The 13,117-nt window shown below is 35.1% G+C and overlaps 1 protein-coding gene across 2 annotated transcripts in view; it reads left to right on the forward strand.

Annotated features, from left to right (window-relative positions):
• Window positions 1–13,117, forward strand: part of PIAS1 (protein inhibitor of activated STAT 1) — a 127,926-nt gene that overhangs the window by 31,893 nt on the left and 82,916 nt on the right. For both annotated transcript variants that reach the window (XM_057723026.1, XM_057723027.1), the window contains exon 2: window positions 1,924–2,368. In XM_057723026.1, coding sequence (XP_057579009.1) covers window positions 1,924–2,368 — 445 coding nt within the window. The remainder of the gene's footprint in view (window positions 1–1,923; window positions 2,369–13,117) is intronic.

A 13,117-nucleotide genomic window follows, 5' to 3' on the forward strand; every position in this document is an offset into this window, starting at 1 on the left:
TATAGGATTTGGGGTAGAATTTGTTTTTAAGGCCTAAACTATATCTTTGTATGAACATAAGAGCTTGGGAGTTCATTTGGGTTTATATTATAGTTATATGTATTACTTATCACTGTAGAATCCACCCCACCCTTTCTTCTGGTGTGACGTTCTTATTTTGTTCATCATTCATTTCATTGTCCAGGCATTATTGTTGGGCCCTAGTGTTAGATGCTGAAGGTAACATGACCTTGTACCATAGAAGACCTCAGTCTGATCATGGAATCATTTGTGTAAAAAGAAAATTATAATACAGCGAGATAAGTGCTGAAATAAAGATATGAAAAATGGCCATTAAGAGTACTGAAAAGAGAGTCATTTAGTTCTGCCAGGCCTAAAGGACAAGGCTGACAAAAGCTGGGCTTTGAAGAAACAAAGCATTCTCCAGGCCAGAGAAGGTAGGGGAAGGGCTCATATTTCTTTGATTAACCAGCTAGATTACATATAAGGCTCTTTATACACTTGGTTTTCTCACTATTTTATTTTTCTTAATTGTTCTGTAATCTGCAAATAATCTAGACAGTCTAGATGATTGTCTTGAGATGGATGTCATCTCAGGGAGTGGTGGTAAATTAGGGAAGGCAGCTTAGTTTATATGGTATTTGGGATGCGGTATTTGGGATAGGTGAGGGGATAAAACAGTTGGGGAAATAGAGAACAAATTGTAAGCTTACATGTGTCTTTCATCCTGACACCTCACTGTCAGTGGTGGTAAAGTCAGGCTTCTGCTGTTAATAGCTGTATGATCTTGGGTAATCCGTTTTCCTCAACTTTAAAATGAGAAAATTGGCGTAGATGGGTATTTCCTGTTGGTAGTCTCTTAGTAGTTGGGGAAAAAGGAGAAATAAATTTGGGAACACAGAGTTACACACAGTTAAATAGATATCTTTACTACAGCCTTATGCATTATGGCATGTGGATTGAATTCCTGGACTTTTTTGCCGTGCAGCTTGTGGGTTCTTAGATCTCCAATGAGGGATCAAACCCGGGCCCTCAGCAGTGAAAGCACAGTGTCTGAACCACTGGACCACCGGGGAATTCCCAATACCTGGACTTTTTAGCCTGGCTTTGCCAGTAGAGTGTCAATAATATGTTTCCAGTGTCATCCTTTTCCTAATGGTTTAGTGGAAAGATCATGGGCTTTAGAATTACATATATCTAGGTTTGAATCCCGATTGATACTTAGTAGCTATGTGGCCTAGGTAAGTTATTTAACCTTTCTTAACTACTGTCTTCACATGTAAAACAGGAAGGATAACACCTTGTGGAGTTGTAAAGATTTAATGACAACCCGTATGAAAATATCAAATATGTCTGGTATATAATGGGTCAAAAAAGGTATGGTTTGGAAAAAAAAAAAAAAAAGGTATGGTTTAAACTGTATAAATCCCAAAGTTAGTATGGAATGTAATATAATGTTATTTGTATCCTGCCTGCATCTGGTGCTTGAGGTGGACTGTTTGTGTGTTTCACATATATAATTTTTCCCTAAGAAAATAAATGTTCTTGAGGGCTCATAATCTTTTGCCATCCACACAGCACTCAGTACTCTCCTGGAGACTTAGTAAGTGCTTGGTAAATAACTTTAAATTTCATTATAACAATGGAGTGAGGTAAGATGTGGTTCTGCCTGGTGTATACATTATTTTACATCTTTCATAACCCTAGGTAGACGTTAGTGAATTTATGAATATTAATTTTAAATTTCTTTGGTTACTTATATTAAATGGTTAGGTTTTAAGTTTGAAATAGCTAGAATTGACTGTAAATGAGCTAGCCTTTGTAAACAAACCATAAGGATAAAGTGTTATAATAAAGTATCATTTAATGTTGTAAATTATATTATTGAAATACTAATGTTTTACATTTTATTTTGTCTCTAAGCAAATGGTTATGAGCCTTAGAGTTTCCGAACTCCAAGTACTGTTGGGCTACGCTGGGAGAAACAAGCACGGACGCAAACACGAACTTCTCACAAAAGCCCTACATTTGCTAAAGGCTGGCTGCAGTCCTGCTGTACAGATGAAAATTAAAGAACTCTATAGGCGGAGGTTCCCCCAGAAAATCATGACGCCTGCGGACTTGTCCATCCCCAACGTACATTCAAGTCCTATGCCAGCAACTTTGTCTCCATCTACCATTCCACAACTCACTTATGATGGTCACCCTGCATCATCACCGTTACTCCCTGTTTCTCTTCTGGGACCTAAACATGAACTGGAACTCCCACATCTTACATCAGCTCTTCACCCAGTCCATCCGGATATAAAACTTCAAAAATTGCCATTTTATGATTTACTGGATGAACTGATAAAACCCACCAGTCTAGGTAAGATTATTCTATAATGGTTATTTGGTTACTTTTGGAGGATGTGTTTTTCATTTTTAAGTTTGAATTTGACCCAGATTATTATTCATAATAAAATTTATATTTGGTAGTAGCATCCAGATGGTAATAAGGATTTTTCAATTTTAGACAAAATCAAATATATAAAAGCTGTCTTTTAGACAGAAAAAAAGTATATTCAAGTCTTCAGTGATGGTTGCTGACACAATAAATGTGAAAAACTTCCCAAGAATATAAACGTTTTTAAAGTGTGATATTTTAGATTGTTGATTAATATTTTATGATAACCCTTACAAAGTTAAAATTAAAACCCAGTAATTACTGTCAGTTTCTGAATTGTTTTTAATTTTCAAGGGTTGATGACATCTAAAACAAATGACTATTTTTGATTATTTAAATGAGTAAGTGGTTTAAATTATTATAAAAAATTTGAGCTTTGATGTGTAGTATTTCAATTTCAGTTGACTCTTTCAAGTGGATGTGTGTGCCTTGCAGGTGCACACATGATTATGGTTATATAATTGTAATAAGCACTTGACATTTTATGTACTGTTTTCCCATCATTTGGTTAGTGTCTAGCATATTAATAGAATTTGATGTATTAATCAACTTGAAATTTTAATTACAATAATGCTACCTTACTTTATTTGAGGTAGAAGATAACTGACCCTTTTGTGATCCCTGATAGCTTTGATATAATATATTTAAAATATCAGACTTCCAGATGCTGGTTTGTTGTTATAAATCAGTGGTTGGCAAACTATGGCTGGCAAGACAAATCCAGCCTTCGGCCTGTTTCTGTGGATCTGAGCTAAGAATTTTTTTTTTTTTTAATATTCCTAAAGGGTTGTAAAGCAAAACAAAAACAAAGAATATGCAACAGAGACCATGTATGCCTGCAAAACCTAAATTATTTACTATCTGGCTTTTACAGAAACATTTTGCCGACCCCTGTTACAAATCAGTAAACATTTCAGTTTGGGGGATTGGTGAGTGTTGAATTTTGAGAACATTTACAGAAATTCTTTGAACTAGGAAATGTTTGTTTTAAATTATATTTAGCAAAATACCTGAATAAGTTAGAATTATAGGAGTCATTTTCAAACAACATGAATTTTATCACATGATTTTATTTTTTAAATAGCCATTAATAAGAAAACTTAACACTTGTTGAGAACGTACTGTAAGCTTTTAAAACATATACATGCTCGTTATAAAAAAATGAAAATGCCAAAGTCCCTTCCTTGTTAGCATATATAAGCAAGTTATGTTTCTTGTTTTTAAGAAGGAATCATATTGTATCAATACATAGAATTCTGTGACTTGCCCCTCCTCCCCTTTTTGCCTTACTAATATATTATAGACATTTCTCCTTGTCCGTCTTTCCCATTTTTAATTGAAGGACATAAACACACACGTGTGTATGTATAGTGTGTATGTGTACATGTGTGAGCATGGATATATATACTAGCTCATTTCTTATTAAGGACTGTATATTATTCTGTGTTCTAAATAAGTCCTCCATTAAAAGATATATTTTCTAGTTTCTCACTGCCAAAAACATGCTATAGTGAACATCATCTGAAATTTGAAAGGAAAAAAATGTTGGTGGCTTTTATTTCATTTGATTCCCAGCTCTCAAGTTTTCTTCTGGTCTTAATGATTAACATATCTTGTTTTCAGTTTCATTGATATAAATTTTAAGTACCAGTGTGAATAGATGATGTTTACATACATATCTAAATTTTGTTATGACAAGTAGAAATGCAAACTGGACATACATTATGGTTATATTGGATAATATTTTAAATATTAGTAAATAAAAATTGAACATTTTAAGTTAGTTTTATTTTACTGAGGTACTTTGCTTGACTATATATATGTTACGTGTTCATTTCTAATTGTCTACATTGTTTTTATGCCTTTGTAGCTTAATATATCATAATTTATATCTTATTGTTTTAATACTTCAGGGTGCTTTATCCTTATGAACTTTTTAGTGTGTAATAATAATGGGTATACATCTGGTTTTCCCCTAAAAAGGTCTTAGAAGCAGATAGTTCATAAGAAACTATGTTGTTAAAGCTGAAGATAGTTTTTGCTTTCTATAGTATTTTCTCCTTAATGACTGTTTTTAAAGAATAGTCAGTAAATTTTAAGTAATTTTCCTGTCTTTACTCTTCATCTGAAAATTATAGAATGCTTCAGTGGGGTGTTTTTGTGTGACAGTTTAAGAGCGATGTCATAAAGTTTTGCCCATTCTTGATCACCAATAAGTAAACCCTTGAATTTACAAAATTGACTGGTTGAAGAACTAAAATATTTCCCATAAGATTTAATTGGACTTTCTTTGTATTGTTGAGCCTCGTTATTTGCACATTCTGGTAGGTGAATATCTGCTATCTCAAATATGTTTGTAAATCCAAAATCACTACTCACAGCAGTTTCACAGCCATTTATAGACATGCACAGAACTGCAAAAAATTAGAGTTGGCTGATGTGTACTTTCCCATCTGTGGTTGAACTAGGTGGTTCTTGCCTTCTTGTTTTCTGCCCTCATATTGTAAACCAGTATCCTCTTTGCATTCTACTTAATGTCACACTTTTTTGCATTTCTGTGCTTTTTGTTGGTGATCGCATTGTTTAAAACGGCCCCCAAGCATAGTGCTGAAGTTTTGTCTAGTGTTCTAAATGCAAAAAGGCTGTGATGTGCGTTATGGAGAAAATACATGTATTAGATCAGTTTTGTTCAGGCTTGAGTTACAGTGCTGTTGGCAATGAGCTTAGTATTAATGAATCATCAATATATATCAAATAAGGTGTCCTTAAACAGAAACACACATAAAACAAGGCTAGGTATTGATCAGTTGATGAAAATATTGTGATCCGTGGCTTGTAGGAACCTAACCCTGTGTTTCTCCTAGGAGCAGTGCTTCAGTATTCACTAACTCATTGTTTGTGGTGACTTTATAGAACACCAGTTTTCATGAATAAATCCCTTGTTTGCAATATACACACAAAATGAATAGATGGTGTAGAATTGCTTGGTAGTATGTAAATTTCTAATTTCTCATCATTATCATAGAATTAAAAGCAAACATTTTGGTTATGCACAAAAAGATCACCAGAAAGTAATTTGTGGAAGTTTACTGATTCAGTAAATATTCAGGGGATGGAAATACTCAGAATCTGAAAAAAGGTTGAGAAGAGATTCTGAGTAATCTGTAGGCGTTTAGGATGAACATACTTTAAGGCCCTGATAAATGAAAAAAGCAGTTGAAAAAAAGAATCTGTAAGGATTTTAACATTGTTAGAAGACGATCTCTGTACTTCATTAAAAGAAATGACTACTTCATCATGGAATTCAGTTTTCTAAAGGATTACTTTTGCCGGTAGGTCGTTTGTTTTGAATCCAGGAAAACAATAATTTCTGAAAAATTAAATGGCTTGCAGCATTCTCTTTCTTTCTCAGCATTCATATTGAATACATTTAAAATCATTACAAGCTCTTAAGAGTTTAGTTTTGATCTCTGCTTAGCTAGTTCATCACAATTAATCACTTCAGTCCAGAATGCGATGGGTAAATTTAATTTTTCATGTTTTCCCCTTCTGTTTTATCTGTAAGCACTAGATTTAAATAGAGTTTAAGATGTTCTTGTGTAAGCTGAGTGTTTGTAGGCATGGTTCATGTTGCTAACTAAAATCAAGCCAGTAGTTTTGGTATTCTCCCATTTTATTAGATAATTCTTATCCATTTTTATAATCATCCTGTTATCTCTTTAACAGTAAGTAATTTTAAGGTCTTTATTCATTTAGGAACACATTAAAGAGAATTCTTTTCATTAATTGGGAGATGAAGTAAAAGTGGTTGTAAAAGGAAAATGCTTGATTTACTATGTATTTTTGTCCGTCGGCATTAAAATCCTGTTTGTTCTATGAGGCCCATTTCAAATGTTTTTAAAAACCGTTTCCATTATTCTTTCTAAGTTGCCCCCCTTACATCTGTCTTTTCTTCCCCCCATCCAAATCAGTTTCACTTTCTTACTTGCTCTTACAACATTTTGTTGTTGTTAGTTCCTCAAAATCAGCTCTGCTGTATTCGTTTGTATATTCCCGTAATAGCTAGCTATGAACCTCTTATGTGGTGACTACAGTAAACACTTATTAGCTCTCCAGTTTATTTAAATACAATAAATAAAGTCTGTTCTATTTTTTTAAATTAATTTTTGTTGGAGTATAGGTGCTTTACACTGTTGTGTTAGTTTCTGCTGTACAGCAAAGTGAATCAGTTATACGTATACATATATCCACTCTTTTTTAGATTCTTTTCCCATATAGGTCATTACTGAGTACTGAGTAGAGTTCCCTGTGCTATATAGTCGGTTCTTATTATCTATTTTATATGTAGTAGTGTGCATATTGTCAAACCCAATCTCCCAATTTATCCCTCCCTTCCTCATTTTTTTATGTCTTGGAAGTTGGCTTCTATTTAAGGTTTAATGTTTGTCAATCTTTTCCTTTAAACACCACAATGATCTCCTCTGGGTTACATATGTTTAATTTTCCTGAGTTCTGTTACAAGTAGTTCTAATTTGATGTGAAATAGTATATTGATATTTCCTAGAGAAGTCCAACAACCTAGATGTGTAGGGTTTATAATCTCAGTATTTTAGAAACCTAGGTCAATCTGTTTGCTTTTTAAAGTAGAACATTTGTATATAGAAAATTACAATTATTTTAGCCTTAGGAAGATATATGAATAATTTATAGAAAAGATTTGAATATATATATATATATATATATATATATTTGTATATATACACTTGGTTTTTTGCCTTAGAAAACAAGGCAGCAGATGCTTCAGTGCTCCTAAATAGTTAAAATGATCCATCTTGTGTTGTGCAGTGCGGGTAAGGTTTCTGCTACATCTTAATAACATTGGTTACCAGTGTTTTCTGCCAAGGGCTCCTCTGGCATTGGATTAGATTTCACAGTTTCCTTCTCCTCACATTTTTTATAATTGAGTTTGCCTTCCTCCACATGCCTAATAGCCAGTGCCTGAAGATCAGGTGATGCAAATTCAAGGGCACAGGCTCTGATAAGTATTGGAAAGGGCGTTCAAAGGTTTTATGATGTATGATGTACTCTACTCTTTTAGAAAATTTGTCTTCTAACAATTCAGTACAAGCTGTGCTCTTCTGTACTTGAATTTTAGGAAATCAAAAGCACTAATTTTTTCTGTAGGCTGGTTTCTTCCCTAGAAAGTTTTCTTCCTAATTTGGCAGCACTGGTTTCTTTTCTTTTTTAAGAGATGTAAAGAGAATTTATTTATTTATTTTAAACTTTGACTGATTTGACTAATTTATTGCTTGTGTTTTAATTACATTTGTTGTTGTATAGAACAGTATCACTGTAAACTCTTGTCCATTAAGTATTATAAATTGCTATTTTATTTTTTTAATTTTAATTTTTAAAAAATTTTTATTGAAATATAGTTGATTTATAATATTTTGTTAGTTTCAGGTGTACAGTAAAGTGATTCAGTTATACACACATATATATAAATATATATATTCCTTTTTTTACATTCTCTTGCATCATAGGTTATTACAGGATACTGAGTATAGTTCCCTGTGCTATACAGTAGGTCCTTGTTGGTTATCTATTTTATGTATAGTCGTGTGTATATTTTAATCCCCAACTCCTAATTTACCCCTCTTCTGCTCCCCTCCAGCAGCCATAGTTTGTTTTCTATGTCTGTGAGTCTGTTTGTTTTGTAAGTAAGTTCATTTGTAACCTCTTTTTAGATACCTCATATGAAAAATATGATATGATATTTGTCTTCCTCTGTCTGGCTGACTTCACTTAGTATGATAATCTCTAGGTCCATCCATGTTGTTGGAAATGACATTATTTCATTCTTTTTTTTATGGCTGAGTAATATTTCATTGTACACACACACACACACACACACACCACATCTTCTTTATCCATGTATATAAAAATATATATGTATATATATTTGTTTATTTAGGCTATGCCAGCTCTTAGTTGTAGCACATGGGATTTTCATTGCGGCATGTTTAGTTGCAGCACTCAGGCTTCTTAGTTGTGACATGCTGAGTCTTAGTTGCAGCATGCACATAGAATCTAGTTCCCCGACCAGGCATTGAACCTGGACCCCCTGCGTTGGGAGCCTGGATTCTTACCCACTGGACCACCAGGGAAGTCCCCCATTTATGTCTGTCTCTCTCTCTCTGTTTTTTTTTTTCCGGCTGCATTGGGCCTTCATTGCTGCTTGCGGGCTTTCTCTTGTTGCAGCTAGTGGGGGCTACTCTTTGTTGCAGTGCACAGGCTTCTCAATGCAGTGGCTTTTCTTGTTGCAGAGCACGGGCTGTAGGCATGCAGGCTTCAGTAGTTGTGGCACATGGGCTCTAAAGCACAGGCTTAGTAGTTGTGGCACACGGACTTAGTTGCTCCATGGCATGTGGGATCTTCCTGGACCAGGGATCAAACCCATGTCCCCTGCATTGGCAGGCAGATTCTTAACCACGGTGCTACAAAGGAAGCCCCCCCGCCCCCCCTTCATCTCTTGATGGGCACTTAGGTTGCTTCCATGTCTTGGCTGTTGTAAACAGTGCTGTTGTGAACACTGGGGTGCATTTATCTTTTCAAATTATGGTTTTCTCCAGATACATGCCCAGGAATGGGATTGCTGGATCATATGGTAGCTCTTTTTTCAGTTTTTTAAGGAACCTCCATACTGTTCGGCCTAGGGGCTATACCAATTTACATTCCCAAGAGTGTAGGAGGGTTCCTTTTTCTCCACACCCTCTCCAGCATTTATTATTTGTAGATTTTTTGATGATGGCCATTCTGACCAGTGTGAGGCCATATCTCATTGTAGTTTTGATTTGCATTCTCTAATAGCATTGCTGAGTATCTTTTCATGTGCCTTTTGGCCATCTGTATGTCTTCTTTGGAGAAATGTCTTTTTAGATCTTCTGCCCTTTTTTTGCTTGGGGTTTTTTTTTCTTTTCTTTTTTTTTTTATTGAGTTGTATGAGCTGTTTGTATATTTTGGAGATTAATCCCTTGTCAGTTGCATCATTTGCAAGTATTTTCTCCTATTGTGTAGATTGTCTTTTTGTTTTGTTTATGGCATCCTTTGCTGTGCAAAAGCTTGTAAGTTTGATTAGGTCCCATTTGTTTATTTATTTTTTTTATTTCCATTACTCTAGGACGGGGTGCCCAACCCCCAGTACTGGTTTGTGGCCTGTTAGGAACTGGGCCGCACAACAGGAGGTGAGTGGTGGGTGAGTGAGCGATATTTCATCTGCCACTCCCCATGGCTTGCTTTACTGCCTAAACCACGCCCCACCTTGTCCGTGGAAATATTGTCTTCCACGAAACCGATCCCTAGTGCCAAAAAGGTTGGGGACCGCTGCTCTAGGAGACAGATCCAAAAAGACAGGGGTCCCCAACCCCCAGGCCATGGACCAGTACTGGTCCGTGGCCTGTTAGGAACCAGGCCACACAGCAGGAGGTGAGCGGTGGGTGAGCAAGTGAAACTTCATCTGCTACTCCCCATGACTCACATTACAGCCTGAACCATCCCACACCCCTCACCCTGGCTGTGGAAAAATTGTCTTCCATGAAGCCAGTCCCTGGTGCCCGAAAGGCTGGGGACCGTTGCAAAAAGATATTGCTGCAATATATGTCAAAGAGTGTTCTGCTTATGTTTTCCTCCAGGAGTTTTATAGGATCAAGTCTTACATTTAGATATATATGGTATCAAGTCTTTAACCCATTTTGAGTTTATTTTTGTGTGTGGTGTTAGAGAATGTTCTAATTTCATTCTTTTACATGTAGCTGTCCGGTGTTTTCAACACCACTTATTGAAGTGACTGTCTTCTTCATTGTATATTATTGCCTCCTTTGTCATAGATTAATTGACATTTTGTGTGGATTTATTTCTGGGCTTTCTATTCTGTTTCATTGATCTATATGTCTGTTTTTGTGCAAGTACCATACTGTTTTGATTACTGTAACTTTGTAGTATAGTCTGAAGTCAGGGAGCCTGATTCTTCCAGCTTCGTTTTTCTTTCTCAGTATTGCTTTGGCTGTTCAGGGCCTTTTGTGTTTCTATACACATTTAAAATTTTTTTGACTTAGTTTTGTGAGAAATGCAATTGGTAATTTGATAGGAATTGCACTGAATCTGTAGATTGCCTTGGGGAGTAATAGTCTTTTTGACAACATTGATTCTTCCAATCCACAAACATGGTGTATCTTTCAATTTGTGTCATTTTTGATTTCCTTCATCAGTGTTTTATAGTTTTCAGAGTTACAGGTCTTTTACCTCCTTAGGTAGGTTTATTACTAAGTATTTTATTCTTTTGATGCAATGGTAAATGGGATCGTTTCCTTAATTTCTCTTTCTGACCTTTTGTTGTTAGTGTATAGAAATGCAACAGATGCCTGTGTATTGATTTTGTATCCTGCAGATCCACCAAATTCTTTAATGAGCTCTAGTTGTTTACTGGTAGCGCCTTTAGGATTCTCTGTATATAGTATCACATCATCTGCAAACAGTGACAGTTTTACTTCTTTTCTACTTTGGATTCCTTTAATTTTTCTTTTTTTTTCTTTGATAGCTATTGGCTAGGACTTCCAAAATTATGTTGAAAAAAAATGGCGAGAATGAACATCCTTGTCTTGTTCCTGATCTTAGAGGAAATGTTTTCAGCTTTTCATTGTTGAGGATGATCTTAGCTGTGGGTTTGTCACATATGGGCTTTAGTTTGTTGAGGTATGTTCCCTTTATGCCTAATTTCTGGAGAGTTTTTATCATAAATGGATGTTGAATTTTATCAAAAGCTTTTTCTGCATCTATTGAGATGATCGTATGGTTTTTATTCTTCAATTTGTTAATACTGATTGATTTTCAGATACTGAAAACTCCTTGCATCCGTGGGATAAATCCCACTCCATCATGGTGTATGATCCTTTTAATGTATTGTTGGATTCGGTTTGCTAGTATTTTGTTGAGGATTTTTGCATCTATATCCATCAGTGATACTGGCCTGTAATTTTCTTTTTTTGTGATATCTTTGTCTGGTTTTGGTATCAGGGTGATGGTGGCCTCATAGAATGAATTTGGAAGTGTTCCTTCCTCTGCAATTTTTTTTTGGATAGCAGCACTGATTTCTGATTTTCAAAGCAAAGTCTAAGATTTACCTTCTAAATCTGCATCCCCTTGCAGATAATCTTTTTATCTGGTGAATTTAATATTTTTTTTTATTGTTTGTATAAGTGGCCCAGAAGCCCAGAGGCATCTGTGGTGTTTTTTATAAATGAGTCTTTGTGTTCTTGGAACTAGAATGATGGACTTTGTTGTGGTGGTGGTGGCAGTGAAGGAATCTTCACAGAGTCAGTAAAGAATCCCTCTGTATAATTGTAAATATGACATTAAAAATTTTAATTGTGAGATTAATGATCCAGCCATTTAGGTTCAGAAGCAAGCAAGTATAATTTTACAGAGAAATCCAACATATGAGATTTTATTGGAATGAAGTTTAAAGATGAAACATGTAGTATATATAGTGTTTGAAATGTAGCATTTCAGAGTTTGCCAATGAATCCTACACCACTTTGGCCCAGTCTTCCCAGCACAACTTGAGTTACCGTACAAGTTGCAGACCAGCCAGCTGGATGACTTGGTTGTGGTTATGATGGGACACATAAGATGGTATAGCAAATGGAGAACCCATTTTTGGCATTCCATTTCTTTCCTTTTTTTAAAACAGAAGTTTTGTTGATAGATATTTGGGTGATTACAAGATAATTTTAAGCCGTTCCCTTTCTTTTTCTTTTTTCCCTCCCTCCCTCCCTTTCCCACCTGTGGCATGTAGGATATTAGTTCCCCTACCAGGGATCGAACCCATGCCCCCTGCAATGGAAGTGTGGAGTCCTAAGCACCAGACCGCTATTCCCTTTTCTTGAGACTTACTATTTTGGTATTGACAGTGCTTACAGATGACCTCAGTGGTTTTTGTGGGGATTAGTCATTCTGGTTTTTTGGTACTACTGCTGCTAAACTTATTAACACTAAAATGTAAATAAGCTTTAGATGTGCCACAGATGGGGATTTTGCAGTGTAAAGGAAGCTGGATGTTGAATGTAGTATTAGAATTATATCACTTTAAGGTAGGTAAAAATAAAACGGCTGAATTATTTTAACAAAAGTTCAGTTTATCACTTCTACATGTACTTAGAATTTTGTTTCAATGTTTATTTTGGTGTTATATTTTTGAATATTTCTGCTCTTAAATTTTATTTTTTTAATTTTAAAATTATTACATAAGATATAAATTAGAGGGGAAAATCACTTATCTGTAAGTACTCATGGCATTTTGTGTTTCTTTTCACCGTCTCTCTCTATGTAAATTTTAAAGATAGTTAGCAATTTATGCTTACATATAATTTAAGAAAGCTGATAAGGAAATGATAGAGTTGATTACATAAAAATGTCAAAACCCTATGCATCAGTTTTTTTTTAAAAAGCCTAAGTGTCAAAGTAAATGCCAAATAAAAAAACTTGAATCAGAGGTAAGACTAAAGGAAAGAATTCCCAAATCAATGTGGGGGAGGATACTAATACTCTATTAGGCAGTGTATGAAAAGGTAAGTTACTAAAGGAGAACTGCAGCTAGGAACATGAAAAGATACT

This window comes from Hippopotamus amphibius, chromosome 2, assembly GCF_030028045.1.
Source record: "Hippopotamus amphibius kiboko isolate mHipAmp2 chromosome 2, mHipAmp2.hap2, whole genome shotgun sequence".
Lineage (NCBI taxonomy): Eukaryota > Metazoa > Chordata > Mammalia > Artiodactyla > Hippopotamidae > Hippopotamus > Hippopotamus amphibius.